This window comes from Antedon mediterranea, chromosome 7 (genome assembly GCF_964355755.1).
Source record: "Antedon mediterranea chromosome 7, ecAntMedi1.1, whole genome shotgun sequence".
Classification (NCBI taxonomy): domain Eukaryota; kingdom Metazoa; phylum Echinodermata; class Crinoidea; order Comatulida; family Antedonidae; genus Antedon; species Antedon mediterranea.
The window spans coordinates 27,679,274-27,695,343 of record NC_092676.1 but is presented as its reverse complement, the minus strand read 5'-3'; the positions used below and the strand labels follow the sequence as shown (position 1 = coordinate 27,695,343).

The following is a 16,070-nucleotide window of genomic DNA, read 5'->3' as shown; positions in this document are numbered from 1 at the left end:
AAAGCTCTGCTAATTTTCTGTCTGTTTTACTTTCTCGTTTTTATTTAGTTTATTTTATTTTGTAAGTTCATCATTGAGATCCAGACACTGACCCACAGCCTTTGGATTTGATTGTTATGCAATACCTCACAAGTTTACCGATTAAATCACGAGAGTTTGAATCCCGATATTGCGCAGAAAAAAAACATTATATAGGGTTTTCTATGATAACCCACAAAGCTTTAGGAGCTTTCCATTTGGCTCATTTGAAAGACATCCTCCCGCCTTACCCTAGTGCCATATCTCCCGATTGTTTTATGGATATGGTATAAAACATCCCAATAATGTAGGTAATTTGCATAGCTGCGTCCATGTGGTTGTGAATGCGCGCCGCGCCAAGGCAAGGATTATTTGAGAGACTGCACGATGGGGCATGCTTTAGTAAGTAAGTTTCTTTGTTTTTTAAAGCTATAGAATTATCTTTTTGATGCTTTAACTGATGCTTTAACTGAGAATTGTGTTCGCGGGGTGATTGGAATATGATTTACTTCTAATAAAGGTTTAGGTCAGTCTTTCGTGCTTATAAGAGCTATGCCATGTACTGTACGTAGGCGATGGTAAGGTTATAATAATGAAGATTGGTCAGAGGATAAAGGACAAAATGAACTGAACTCCTTATATTTAGGGTAACGGATTTGTATAACAATGAAACTATAGGCCTGAATTAGATCTAATTTATATGTTCATGGTATTACTAATACAAGCAATCAGATATTAAAAAATATTGTCTGCGAATTTTTGAGTCTGAGAGCGCGCGCCCCTAATAAATATTTTCAAGCTCTATTTTAATGCCCGTATCCGCCACTGAATGTGATGCAACTTGTTTTTAAATATCTGCGATGCATTAACAGATGGACTCAAATCAATCATTAATTTTATAGAATAATCTATAATATATTAATTAAACATCCATCAGATATCACATATAAATGCGTATAATTTAATAGCAGAAGGTCTGTCGGCATATAGTACACATTTAATAGCAGATAGTGAAATTTACATTTTTAATAAGAATGGTAGGTAGGGAGGAAGCTAAAGCGGACTCAGAATATACTTAAACCTGTTTTCCTGTCGACGTTATTCGACGCTATCGTCGTTGATCGTTAACAGTTCAACGACGATCGTTTGAAAACGATCAAGTTGAAATGATAACGATAGCAAGTACCTTTTCCTGTAAATCGTTAACATGTAAATGTTTACGTGGAAGATCGCCGATTATTGTTAACGATAGCGTAGAATAACATCGACAGGAAAACAGGCTTTAGTTTCCAGATACGAGTTGTACCGGGTGAGGGATATTAGCGCACATCGTATGAATGAAATGCCGTTTGTGATGTTCGATTCCAAATAAGTTGCCATTGCCGAGATGTCGGCAACGCCGTCGTGGCATCGTTGTGGTTGCGCGTTGTCGTTGCGGTTGCGCGACGTCGTGGTTGTTGCGCGACATCGTTGTCGTTCTGGTTGCACGACGTCGTTAACAAAATTAAAGAGTTTTTTATTTTGAAATGCAAAATAAATTTAATTATATTATATCCAAAACATACAGTTCAACATTAGCTTAATTAAATATACAACTTTTTATTTACTTACAGAACCTCTACTTTGGGAAACCATATTCAGTCAACCCTTTCCCGTAAATTAAATATTTAAACACTACAACCAATCCCTATTTTTTTGGTCCATAGAATATGGATTCTACTGTTTTGACCAGGCAAGAGTGAAATTACAATAATTTCACTCTTCACAGGTTATGAATATGTATAATATAATTCAGATTAAATGATAAAATCTATATTTTGTTTTGGTCGCTTTACTATACTTTTATGTAATACACAATATAATTTTCGGAAATGAATAAAACCTTACAAGAGGCCAAAAACAACCAGCATATAATATTTATAGATTATGTTTGAAAATAAAAGTATTATGTCATTTTATTTTTTAAAGTGCATCTTATATCGAAAAGACCACATGGCAAAAATAAGAAAATTCTACTAAATGATATTAAAATATAAAATTTGCCTAAAGCTTTGTCTACACTATCAAACTGTATGTGACAACAAAATTTGATTTGGCCATATATGGACATGATGATGTCTTATCACTACCATATTTGGGCATAGCACTACCATATTTTTCAAACTAGTTTGATAGTGTAGACAGAGCTTAAGATTGCATAGAAAATATAACATAAATCTAGATATCTAGATCTAAATATTTAGAAATCATATGTCGCTGGTAATTTAAAGTAAAAATAATATAATAAAAAGATAACAGTTTTGGTTTATCAAAATTTAGTTTATAGTACCATACATTTGCACAAAAAAGACATTTTTGGTAAAAAACAGTACATTGATTATCCCAACCTTCTGATGGTGTTTCATACTGTATGGTTAGTTATTAAATTATCAAGTTAATCAGTAATAAATATATATATATAAATACCTATGGGTATGCAGTAGTTTTTATTAGTAATTAAATTCTATCATAATGCGGTTTGATTTGAATAAAATTGAAATCTTTTAGTTATACAGGGAGTAGAGCTAGATAGGCATGAAGTTGCATTCTTTTCTTCCTTTTTATCCAATTATTTTTAATGTTTTATATTATAATGTTTATGTATTTTTTGGATGAATAAAGAAAGAAATCAAAAAGTACTGTACTAAATAAGATAAACAATTAGTAGAAAGCAATTGTGTTAAATATGCTATTAAAATATCGACAGCATCGCATGTAGCTAGCGGAATGATAAATATTACAATAACCCCAAAGCCATCCAGTGCCTAATTTCATTTTTTAATTGATAATATAAACAATAAGTTTAAATATGGTGGTGGGTACAGTTAGTAGTTGTTATTTTTGCACTTTTAAAAAAATCTATGTATTTGTTAGGTTAATCCACCTTTACTAATCCATTACCAATAAATCCTAGTTAAACATGTTAATCCATTGCATTAAGGTAATCTGCCTTCAATTGGTTGATCGGGCGTTTGGATAATAACCTGGTTGATATCGTTGTCTTCTTGTTCGTACATGTCGAGTGACGTGTCTATTATCGGTTTGTAATTACACGGCGCTTGGCGGTATGTTCGTTGTTTTACGCACATAGCGGTAAAAATAACCGCAGAGAGAAGTCCGACTCCAAAAGCGGCACTCAGAGCTGTGAATGATTACAGGAATGAAAATTTTTGATGGTTAAAAAAATGAAATGAACTTATGCAATGAATGAATGAAAATGACAAGCAATGTAATATAATTGTATACAGTAAAACTCCTATTAAGAACCATACAAAGTGTCCCCTGAATGGGGGGTGTTCCAAATATGGGGTTATACTTTATCATTCATATGGACAGATGGTAGATTTTTGTTAACTATATCAAATTTATTTTGAAAGCTATTAATGTATTTGAGTAACTAAATGTAATATGATTTAGTCAACTCTTCCAATACCTGACACCTGTGGGCTGGCCCAATACAATACTGTATGTCTGGTTTTCCCGGAAAGTCTTGTATTTGGAATGTGTTTCTAATGTTAGAAATTAATTTTGGACCTCAAGAAAAGTCTGATTTTGGGAGAATTTACAGGAGTTTAGGAGAGTTGACTGTAGTACATTACTCTGAATATTACTGGAATGGGTGCTTTGTTATAACATTTTGGAGAAAAAAAATGGAGCTAAAATTGGTATTTAGAAAAAAACAAAGTGAAAAGAAATGACATGTACACACCAACAATAGCAGATATAGAGAGTGGAGTGCCGTCTTGGCCGCCAGATGTCGGTACCACTACGGGCATTGACGGTTCAAACACATCTGTACTATTTTCTGTCGGAAACTCTGTGGGATTCAGATTCAAAATATGGGATATCCGGGCAAAAGATCCATTGTTAGGGGATGGTTGTATGCCCAGCATGTAGCACATAAGTGGGTAGATGTCGACGTTATAGAATGGAGCAGCTTGCGACTGGTTGCGATTGAAGAGAGGGCCGTGAGCTACGAAGACGGGATGCATCACCTCTAGCCTGTTGTCATATCCATGTGCTCCTTTGAAGTCTAGTTAATATAAACAAGAGCAAAATATGCGACTCAAAAGAAAGAAAAATATTGAGCCAAAATCATAATACATCTCTTAACCCTATCATGTGTGTTTCATTATAATTAAACATTCTAAATTATGATTAATAATTTAAATATTAAGTTCCAATGGTGTTGAAGTTCATTTAAATTTTGATTGTTAAAATTGACTTTTGACAGGAGAATCAATAGCTTTAATTGTAGTTTCAGTTTCATTTATGACACACAGTAATCATGATATTTCACGGAAACAAAAATGTTGTTTGAGGGAAAAATCTGTAAAAAATATTTTTAATAAATGGTTCTCAGATTCATCGCTCAGAATCCGTGCACCGGATAACATCTGTACGGAATGCAGTGTGTGTTAGTATTATGCTTATTCTTTAAAGATGTATCGTTCCCCAAAAACATGAAAAATTAAGATTAAAAGATTAATTAAATAAATCAGACTTTGATAGGCCAATTTGTAGTTTTAATAAAGTCAATCACTTCCGTAGAAAACTTGACAATCAAATGACAAAATAAATTCATTGGCTGGCAGCCAATTTGAATATTTTTTGCTTTAAATTAGTTTTTTTAGGTAAATAATTTTTTTTTTCATCTATTATGTGACATTCAAATGGCATATACAACAAAAAAATGTATTCTAATTATAAATTTTTCAGGGGGACAATACATTAACATGAAACCCAATTTTTCCACTCTATCGGTGTAAACATAGCCTTACTGTGCAAGGCAAATGTGTTACTTGTTTAGTACAACAAATGTAACTGAGGTTCCAACTTACGTTTTGTGTCATTCCAATTGGGGAACGTTTCAGTTAAATTTTGAAAAATGCTCCATCCTTCTTTGGCAACAAGTAGGATTGGTGCGATTCTTCTGTTGTCATGGTAATGAAATACTTGTGGAATTTCATCTTTTCTGTACACATTCATGTGTTCACTTACATTCTTCAAAGCATTGTATATTACGTTGTCGTCTTCTTCTACACATTAAAAAACAAGATAATATATTTTAACTGCAATACAGTAATTCAGCTATGTCATAGAGCCGTGTAATTAATATATCAACATAACTATACTGGTGGTATATGGCCGTCAGTATCATGAGCTGATAATATTCTAAAATGAAAATAATGTTTAAGCATCGTGCTGTGTGGTTTAGAAGCTAGGATTATAAGCAGGTTTACTGATAGTACCAGTAAAGAATAGGATTCCATAGACGGTCTATTGGGTTTCAATCATTTAAATTTAAAAAATGGCTTTTAATGAATGGCATTGTAGCATAAATATATGCTGTTCAGGGGCACATCCAGTATAGTAGTGTCTATATAGAGGCGCACCTCCACCACCCGCTCCTCCCCTCTCACCCACCCCTTTGTTAACTAAAATAAACTACTTTTTAATATTTATTTTTACTACTAATGTTTAGGGTTTCCCTGTTGTACTGGAAAGAGATGGGTAGGGTGATATCTTTTGATGGCACCACCCATTTCGTCTTGTGAAAATTCCTGCTGCACTAAAATTTACCTTTGTTAGGCCATATTCCTATTACCGGAGTGTTATTGTCATATTCATACAAACTAGAGTTGACAAACTTGTCCAGCTCAATTACTCGTTCAACCGACACGTCCGCCATTCCATGATCTGACGTAATAATGATGTTCATAGTGTCGTACAAGTTGTTAATCTCCATTTCATCGATAAGGTAACCAATATTTTTATCGAGAATCTGCAACATTTGTATCATTTCTGGAGAGTTCGGTCCGTACATATGACCGGTACGGTCAGGCTCATGAAAGTAAAGAATACCAAGATTTACATCATCCTCAACAAAGTGGCGTAAGACCCAATCTACGCGGTCATTAAACGGTATCGAATCGTTATATTTTGGCAAATAATATGTTGGAAATTGATCACGTATTTTAACATCCGAAGCCGGCCAATTAATAACTGCGCTTTGTCCTAAACTATTTTGGTTGGTGATCCAGACTGGTTCGCCGTTATTCCACCATTTCGGTTCTAAAGAACTTGGTTTTCCTAGTTGAAAGTGCTCATTCCATACCGGATCGTACATTTTATTTCCTACAATCCCATGGCTTTCTTCATACAGTCCAGTAACAATCGTGTAATGATTGGGAAATGTTTTAGTAATAAACGCATCGAAAGTAAACTTAGCCCTCACACCGTCCGATATTAGTCTTTGAAAGTTAGGCAAATCTGTCTTGTCTAAATAGTCCGCACGGAACCCATCCAGAGATATCAAAAGAACTCGATTTTCAGCCTGTGTCGTGGGCACAGATATAACGAACTTTGCCAGGCCTAGAAAACAAGCACTAATCGAAACAATTCGGCTAAGCCAAATACTGTAAAACATACTGATAGTCACCGTAAAATACCTATATAAAATAACTACTGTTAATAAACTAAATGGAGATAGGCCTAGATATCAGTCCGAAAAATAAAATCCCCAAACCATTTCATCATAACATAACACAACAACAATGACACGCGACCAGCCGAAAGAGGGCGGGATTCTAATTTTCAGTTTGTTTGGCAGTACTCTACACTTTGTGCAACGATATAGAGGGCGTAATGCCATCAGCTAAAAGGTCACCACCACCAGAATGTTCTTGTAGGCCTATTTTAACAAATGAATTCGCATAAATTTCGAAACTTGAGGGTAAAAGTCTGCCTAATGTTTCATAGACAAAAGTATCTTGTCCTTGCGTGTCACATAATATCAAACGTATTGCTCGCGCGCGCGCACACATTTCTTTTTACAGAAATTATCAAAAATGAAACATTGTGTTTATTTTAATACTAATTTATTAAATACATTTCTAATTTGAAACACATTCATTTTCCAAAAAAGAAAAAGAATTGGAATGTTTAATGTCAGCAATAACAATTCTGTTGATATTGCACTAAAAACTGTATTTGTAATCCACCATAAACCCATATTTGGCTTTAATATATGAGAAACACGGCTAAGGGATCCGTTATTTGGAGATTCTGGTATTCCCAATATGTAACATATAAGTGGATAGATGTCAACAGTGTGGAATGGATCCGCGTCCGGTTGGTACTGATTGAAAACAGGACCATGCGCTATAAACATCGGATGCATTACTTCGAGTCTATTGTCGAAACCGTGCTCCCCTACGTTAAAATCTGAAATAAAACAAACGATTTTTAATCTAAAGGCAAATAACTGAAAAAATCAGTGGTTAGATCTCAATGAAAGCGCCAACCTTTCGGAATACACTATTCTTTCGTCGGGACTAAAACATTATTATGTTATAATATAACTTAGTAATGTGATTACTGTATGTTGTTATAGGCCTACAAACGTTCTTATAGGCATATTGTAACAAAATAAAATAACATAACTTCAAAATTTGAGGTTAAAAGTCTCGAGAGCACACTCGAGTGTATCACATTAATATCAAACAAAACGCACACACATTTTTGCCTAATTGGAGGTACGTGTAATATATTATTTGAGATCCTCCTCCTCCGACGATAGATTTTTTTCTCGAGGGATTATGTTTTCCATGGAGGTTTTTCGAGCAAAGGAAGGTATTTTCTAATTAATAATAAATAATAAAAATAGTACATGTAATACGTTCTGATGTCTAAAATAAAAATTCTTTTATTGTGTCTTTTGAATCATACAAAATGTAGTCCGTTAACCCACCAAACACAATTGTGAAGAACGTTATTTGCTCTCTACATTGTGTAGCAGATTAGAATATTTTAGGTCTTTTATTTCAGGTATTACCATATAAATTGAAATAACTTGAACGAAATCTGCATAGTACTACTTTGTAACAATTGCCCTTTGTCAAAGAAAAGAGGATTTAACAGCTAACAGCAAAACGAGTCGTATTAAATACCTCGCGTGTATGAAACATCCGGCAGCAAAGTTGGTTCAATCAAGTAAACCTCCATGTTCCTCAATCTATTAACAGGACACTGAGCTCACATTGCCAAGATAGGAACTCGTAACAGTCCTTTGATCTTATGTCTAGCTGCGACACTACCAACAGTACTGTACTATGTACATATTCTCCGTGGTGCGCGGACGCAAGGACGTAAACGCAACGCAAGCGTGTTGACCAATGACAAGCGAAAGTTCGAATAATCCATCGCTTGTGATTGGTCAACTCACTCACGTTGCGTTACGTCCTTGTGTTGCGTCTCTAGTGGGAACCAAGCTTTAAGGCTCTTTTTGCAATCACTATTTGATCGCCGGCCCGATCGCCGGAGCTCAGCACCTGGTTGTTAGATTGCCTGGTTTATTTTATCCCTCGGATTAATTCGCGCGAAAATATACCGTACCGTAGCGGTACCCGTATGCTATGATGGTGTTATGTGCTGCTGAGTATTATTGTAGTAGGCCTACATTAATGGAAATTACTATAATTGATGTGTGTTCAATTCAATACCTGCCTACATTTGCCTACATTTGCGGGGAACTAAACTTAGATCCATGCTTACATTCAATTGCTTACCTTTTCTATGTTCTAACGTTGGAAACACAGCTGTAAAGTTCTGGTAGATCATCCAGCCTTCCTTAGCAACGAGCAAAATGGGAGCAATTCGTCTGTTTGCTTGATAATGGAAATCTGACGGGATTTCATCCTTTTTATACACGTGCATGTGATCACTAGCACTCTTTAATATATTGTATATCTTATCTTCATCTTCTAAATTGAATAAAATCAATATGTAATCGTTTATTTCAAATAAAAAAAAACACAAGAACAAGAATGTAACAAACATCTTAGGTCACAGCTTGGGGAACCAAGCATGTGCAGGGCATACAAGAAATATAAAACACTTATAAGGCAAAAATAGTAGAAAACACATCAGGCATAACATTCAGAATTGTTAAATGGTTTAATTAATTAATTTATACGGTTTTATTTCACATTTGCTATAATTAAAATTATTCTATAATAATTATACTAATTAGTTAATTAAAAATTAAAAAAATAACGCCCTAAAAAGATGGATGTTTCGACTCCATTATTTATTTTTTTTATTTTATTTTATTTTATGTCTTTAGGCACTGTGGCCAAGGATTACCAATAGTGAATTAATCACTGTCCTATCAGATAGGTGGTAATCCCCCTGATACAGAGGCTATTGTGTGAACCAGTTCACCGGGGTAACCCCCTACTCTTTTTCGAATAATGAACTGGGTTCTTTAAAGTACACACAGGTTATAACTGTGTACACTGGACCTACGGTTTATAGTCCTTATCCGAGAAGACTTGTTCCACCACCAGAACTAGGAGCGAGTCGGCCTCGAACCCTTGCCGATGTTGTTGTTGGCTCTTTAGGTACGATAAACGGCGCCCCTGCCTTAACCGCTCGGCCATATGACTCGCTCATTATGGAGTCAAAAAAGAGATATCATTATTATTATTACCGTGTTAAATTAAAAGCTTAGCTTTTACAGACGGTCACATTGTTTATTCAGTCACATTAAATTTTATAACAACTATAATGATAGTTACACAATAAATGTACCCTCATTCCTAATTATTAGTTTTGTAATTAAATAATAAAATCAACAAAATGTGTAGTGTCACTCCGATTGTAAATTTAATGGTTTTAAATTTGTATAGCGCAAACAATAGTCTCTATGCACGGTTTATCACAATTGTAAAAAGAAATAAAGTGCTATTGTTAAATAAACCAGGAAAAAACGAGTATGTCTGGACCAATGCTCCATAAAATCAACCAAATTTTCAACGAATACTTACCGTCTTTTGGCCAAATACCAATTATAGGATTATTGTTGTCAGCATTATATAGACTTGAATCTATGAGTTTATCCAGTTCAATTATTTGTTCTATGGAAACGTCTGCCATCCCGTGATCAGACGTGATAATGATATTGGTTGTGTCATACAAACCAGTCCTCTTCATCTGGTCTACCAAGTAACCTATGTCGTCATCAAGGCTCTTTAGACATTCGATTAATTCTGGAGAATTTGGACCAAACTTATGTCCAGTTGGATCCGGTTCATGATGGTATAATATCCCCAGATTGACGTCATCGTCTTGGAAATGTTTAACAATCCAGTCTATTCGTTTACGTAACGGTATCGATTCATCGTACGTTGGTAGATAGTAGGTAGGGTATTCATTACGTATGTTGATAAAAGAACCTGGCCAGTTTATTACCGCGCTTTTTCCAAAGTTGTTTTGATTAGTGATCCAGATTGGTTCGCCGCTATTCCACCATTTCTGATCTAAATAACTTGGGTGTCCAAGATTGAAGTGTTCATCCCATACCGGATCGTACATGTTGTTGCCTACTATCCCGTGACTCTCCTGATACAGTCCAGTTACTATAGTGTAGTGGTTAGACAGTGTTTTTGTAATGAAAGCATTGATGGTATATTTAGCTCGTACACCGTCAGATTTTAGCAGACGAAAGTTTGGTAAATCCGCCTTGTCTAAATAGTCTGCTCGGAACCCATCCAAAGAAACCAACAGGACCCGACTACTATCTGCTGAAGCAGAACCAATGGTGCAACAAGGTAAACATACCAGGCAGAATACCAACCCACAAAACAGCTGAAACATAGGTAGCAAAAATGTACGAAACTCACGCAAGAAATAGCTGAAATGGTGGTATCGTTGAGAAAGCACAATCAGACTATCCTATTATACTGTACTGATATACCAATATTGCCAGTGCCGCACTAACGATTACCGAGCCTTTCAATATAATATTGTAGGTCTAGTTTAATTGCTCGGTTCTATAATAGCCGACGCGGCAAAGGTTGTCTAAAAAACAACGTTATGGCTAAAGATACGGTACCGTATACTTCTAAAAAAACTAAAGGTACGGTACCTTTAGTTTTTAGAAGTATGAATACGGAACCGTATCTTTCTTTATCTAAAAACAGACGGCATGATAAATCATACAGTGATGGTTTTTGTTTAAATCCACAATAGGCTTTGGCAGAGGGGGCGGGGAGTACGGCCCCTAGAATTCATGATAACTGCATTCTAATTATTCTATTGGATCATAGTCATACTCTAATAATCTATTGTAATGTTTTCAATCGTGTTGGATATTGCGACCACTTTACCCGGGCTTACTTTTCCATATGTTCTTATGAGATGGGATCTACAGCAGGGCCTAAAGCTCTGCACTATCAAACTAGTTTGACAAAATATAGTGTGATGCTCAAATATATGGTAGTGATATGCCCAAATATGGTAGTGATATGCCCAAATATGGTAGTAATATGACATCATCATGTCCATGCATATGGTCACATCATCATCATGGCGAAACCTGTCTTAAAGCTCTCTGTGCTTATTTGAGTTTCTCCAGATACAAGGCATTGACTATTAATTTGATTCATTTTTGCCAACATACTTTGAATTTTGCTTTGTGTAAGTAAAATGAATGAATGAATGAATGAATCACATTATAAGTTTCAAGATAATTATAATTTGATGTTCATTTCTAGCAATGAAACCCTGGAAACAATCGATGAGCTTGGCGTTTCGCCTTTGTCCTATAATGTTATGGATTTAAATGTGTTTATATTATGCATAATTTATTCTGTACATATTGTACAGTAAAGCTTATTTTTTGTTACGGTTTAGAATCGCGTTTAACGCAATTATACGGAATTTTATTGATGTTGAATATTGTATATCGATGTTTACTATATCTTATCGATTGCTGCCTATGGCGACCCTTCCTGTGCCCCAGCCATTTGTCTTTACGGTGTTAATGGCCGGCTGCATTATTGTGTCTATTGTGAGCTTGGTTGGAGAGATGACACAGAAATAGGTGGTCAATATTGCTTAAAATAAGAACTATATTGACCACCACTAGGAACTCGTATGTAAAAACAGTTTTCACATAATTATAATCAATTTTTCCTTTTAAACAATTTATTACAATAATAATATTACATTATATTTTATTAATACATTTTATGAATCGTTATTCTAGATAGCTTGACATTTTATTTATTCTGGTGTACCACGTATATATGTTTTGTACCAGATGTATTTATGGTGTCACATAACCTTTTTATATCAAAGCTTATCGAGTCATTGTTTGTTATACAGTATCAGACAACTCCTATGATACAGCGTCATCATATGTGCGACACATGTATCAGTATTATTGTAACAGCGTAATATATTGTAGATTGCAATCAGCTGCTGGTAGACATGTATCTATAAGAACAATACATTAAATTATATTTAAATGTATATTATAACGTGATAAATTATAATTACAGTTTGGTTTTTCAGTTCGACGCAGCGCAATGGCGTAACTACACGAACAGCAAGTAATTATAACCAATCGATGCGATCAACCATCGGAGCTGCCTCTTGTGACTGGTAGATACGTCTTTGCGTTGCGTTCTAGTGAGAACCAAGTTTTAAAAACCGTTTCTTAGCATTCTTACCATTTGTATTATCATGGCTTCCATACATTGTTGCCCTGGCAATGGCGTACATCTCGTATATAGTGGTCACTATCATGGCTGCATTGAGATGGAAGAGATCGTGGAGCATGCGCACAGATGATCGTTGATACTGGACGGATGCAGTTATATTGCTGATCGGAACTGAAAATGAGAAATACAGTAGAACCTCTAATAAGAGGACACCTTCGGGACCCAACAAAGTGTCCCTTATTTAAAGGTCGTGTCCTCTAAATATGGTTTATTCCGAAAGGAGGGGCTCTATCATAAAATTGATTGTTTGATGGTAATGCTTGGTTCCCACTAGAACGTAACGCAAGGACGTAAACGCAACGCAAGCGTTTTTAACCAATGACAAGCGAAGTTATAGACAGTTAGCAATATAGACAGTTAGCTATTGGTCAACGTGTTTGCGTTGCGTCTACGTATTTGCGTTGCGTCCTAGTGGGAACCAAACTTTAGGCCCTAATGTTTATCTTATAATTATAGGATTAGGCTTGGTTCCCACCAGAGGTGCTACGCAAAGACGTAACGCAACGTATAGTGATTTGATCAATCACAACATCGATGGATTATTTGAACAGTCGCTTGTCATTGGTCAACTCGCTTGCGTTGCGTCTACGTCTTTAGTGGGAACCAAGCTTTATATAAACCATTTATCTGGCGGATTGTTTACGACTGTTCCGTTGATGACGCACGTTGACGATCCCCCTCCATCTATATTAATAGCATTCACCAATCCAAGTTCTATTAGGAAGTTTGCCATTTCCTTTAGCGTCACCCTGTTAATAATTAAATGTATTGGCTTAGTTTTTGGCCTGAGGTTAGAAAGGAAGGCGGGACGATAGGCCTAGCTACGGATAATTATAATGATATGATGGTTTATCGCAAATAGCTTGATTTCGCAAGAAATTCAACGCACAATGCATGTTGGGAAGGGTTTGGGAGTAACCGTCACGACGCGTACGTACAAACAACAATGTACGTACGCGTCGTGACGCTTGCTTCCAAATCCTCCTCATTATGCGTTGCGCACGCTATTTGCGATAAACCTTTTAATTACGATGAGTATGGTGATGAATTACCCAGATACGTGTGTCTTTCCGTCAACTTGTACGATCACAACCCTCCCATCCACATCACTGCCTATAACTGTTCGTCCAGATTTTGACCCAAAAATTTCTTTTGCTGAAACAAAACAAGCTTATTAGTAAAATAAGTTTTGATATTGCAGAAGTACGTAGAAACTTTGTGTCAATGGTTTTGTTACTTCTAAAGGCCGACTTAAACAGCGTCGTACAACGAGGCTTGATGAAACGTCTTGACTCGTCGGTACTGAATCCCGACGAGACGAGTCGTCTTGAGATACCTCGGGCGTAGGTATTAGGTCGTCGGAAGAACTTTAAACACGTTTACTTTTCTTCCGACGAGCCGACTCGTTGTCGGCCCTCGTCGTACAACGTTGTCTGCTGAGAGTTGGCCTCAACTCACCCGACCATTCTGAATCGCATTCTATTCTCTTGCTTTCTTCTAAGTACACGGTCCCATTCCTCAATAGCCAGCCAATTCCGCTAATTAATTGCACGAAAGGATTTCTTGTATTTTCTATTTCTTCTGTCGATAAATACCTACAAATTTACATTAACATTATCAATATTTTATATTAATATTTCAATGACACATTGTTGTGTGCGCATTCAAACAATGATATGGATAAAAGCGCGCACGCCCACGCATGTGTCAAAAACATGTTAATGAATGTTTCTGACAAACAAAATGAAAGAGCGGGAAAATTACCCGAATAGAAGCGATCCATCTTGTCTGATACCAAAGTGTACGTTTCGTAGTCCAGGGGTCATCTTGACCAGTCGTCCATCACTTACAATATTTCCCAAGCACTCATTGGTTTCTGGGACATAAAAACCGCCATTTACAGCCACAAAACAACTCTTCTGTTTGGAGGATTCTACAACGGTCGCTCTTTTTCTATTCTTGCAACCGTCCTGTTCTAGTGGTTCCAATACGGATAACGTATGGAGTGGGTTATTCACGAATGCTACACGTCCATAGCAAGTACGAGTACCGTTGTTGGAGAAGTCTTTAGTGAAGTATCTTGTCTTAGTTATTGGATGGGTGATGTTGCTGGTCATGCCATGTGACGGCAACAATATGTATGATGAGGTTGACTTTTTTTTCGAACACTGAGGCATGGTTTGGTTACTAGATGGTAACGTCCGACCTACGTAATTTATAGTTTGAACAACCCTATATAATATAAAAATGAGAGATTGAATAATAGATTATACGTGCGTTAAGCTCTCTGTCTACACTTTCAAACTAGTTTGACAGGAAAAGTGTAATAATATGTGGTAGTAATATGCCTTAATATGGTATTGATATGACATCATGTCCATTATATGGCCACATTTAATTTTTTGAATTTTGATAGTGTAGACAGATCTTTAGTGGACAAAGTTCTAAAAAAAGGTCCACATGGTAAAGAATTAGCTGCCAGGAAGAATCACTCACAAGTACGCGCGCATGTATCGTCACTATCGAACGCATCACTTTTATGATCTGTCTGTCTCACTTCGTGCGTGTCGAAGAATAAGAAACGAATAAAGGACTAAATCTCTGTCTACACTATCAAACTAGTTTGACAAAAAAAGTTCCCCAATATGGTAGTGATATGCCCAAATATGGTAGTGATATGCCCAAATATGGTAGTGATATGACATCATCATGTCCATATATGGGCACATCACAATTTTTTGTCACATACTGATAGATAGTATACCTACCCTATATCATCTGTACACCTGACGTAGCAACAAAATATATATAATACAACGAATCTGCTATCCATCTGACGGTGACGTAATACTATAGAGAAATGTAATAACATTTTAATTAAAAGAATACGTGACCGGCCTCGACACATCAATGTTTCGTTTCATTCGTTAAAATCTAACTTTTAATCGTTGAAGTCTTATCTACACATACGTGCAAAGTTCGAATCTCACTATACCATTTACAATTACGGTACTTACAATTTAATCAAACTTCACACCACATTTTAATTAAAAAAATACGTGACCGGCCTCGACACATCAATGTTTCGTTTCATTCGTTAAAATCTAACTTTTAATCGCTGAAGTCTTATCTACACATACGTGCAAGGTTCGAATCTCACTATACCATTTACCATTACGGTACTTACAATGTGCAGTATTTACCTTTTCCTTGCCTCTTGCCTTCAGGTCGGTGAATGTAGGCTTACGACAATACAACTAACCAGGCAAGTATTCATTAAGCGTGTCCGCCTGCTCAGTATGCATTTAGTCATTGTTGTAAGATGTTACAATACAATAATAGTTCTAGTACAATATATAATTTTTTTTACTAGATCCAATAATACCCGGCTATAATACTGAAAATACGCTTGATAATACTAACCGCAAGTGGGCAGCAGATCAA

At 35.9% G+C, this 16,070-nt stretch overlaps 3 protein-coding genes across 5 annotated transcripts; all 3 read right to left on the bottom strand.

Annotated features, from left to right (window-relative positions):
- Positions 1-1,528: 1,528 nt before the first annotated feature.
- On the bottom strand, positions 1,529-6,580 carry LOC140054747 (ectonucleotide pyrophosphatase/phosphodiesterase family member 5-like). Its single transcript, XM_072099825.1, has 4 exons — positions 5,641-6,580; positions 4,899-5,096; positions 3,767-4,090; positions 1,529-3,199 (listed from the first exon to the last, which is right to left on the bottom strand). Exons 1-4 carry the CDS (start codon positions 6,485-6,487, stop codon positions 2,994-2,996), a joined length of 1,575 nt encoding a protein of 524 aa, XP_071955926.1. The 5' UTR covers positions 6,488-6,580; the 3' UTR covers positions 1,529-2,993.
- A 342-nt stretch (positions 6,581-6,922) lies between these two features.
- Positions 6,923-11,244, bottom strand: LOC140055579 (ectonucleotide pyrophosphatase/phosphodiesterase family member 5-like). The gene is made up of 3 exons (XM_072100916.1): positions 9,888-11,244; positions 8,628-8,822; positions 6,923-7,284 (listed from the first exon to the last, which is right to left on the bottom strand). Exons 1-3 carry the CDS (start codon positions 10,714-10,716, stop codon positions 6,923-6,925), a joined length of 1,386 nt encoding a protein of 461 aa, XP_071957017.1. The 5' UTR covers positions 10,717-11,244.
- Positions 11,245-12,042: 798 nt separating this feature from the next.
- On the bottom strand, positions 12,043-15,988 carry LOC140054707 (N-acetylglucosamine-1-phosphodiester alpha-N-acetylglucosaminidase-like). 3 transcript variants are annotated; one of them, XM_072099783.1, is made up of 8 exons: positions 15,814-15,988; positions 15,395-15,476; positions 14,391-14,858; positions 14,085-14,221; positions 13,679-13,781; positions 13,247-13,375; positions 12,576-12,737; positions 12,043-12,339 (listed from the first exon to the last, which is right to left on the bottom strand). In XM_072099783.1, the coding sequence occupies exons 2-7, from the start codon at positions 15,457-15,459 to the stop codon at positions 12,587-12,589; spliced, it is 1,053 nt and encodes a 350-aa protein (XP_071955884.1). In that variant the 5' UTR covers positions 15,460-15,476; positions 15,814-15,988; the 3' UTR covers positions 12,043-12,339; positions 12,576-12,586. The 3 variants fall into 3 exon arrangements, with proteins under 3 accessions (XP_071955884.1, XP_071955885.1, XP_071955886.1); XM_072099784.1 differs by having other exon boundaries at positions 15,830-15,988; XM_072099785.1 differs by lacking the exon at positions 15,814-15,988 and adding an exon at positions 15,644-15,664.
- Between the last annotated feature and the right edge of the window lie 82 nt (positions 15,989-16,070).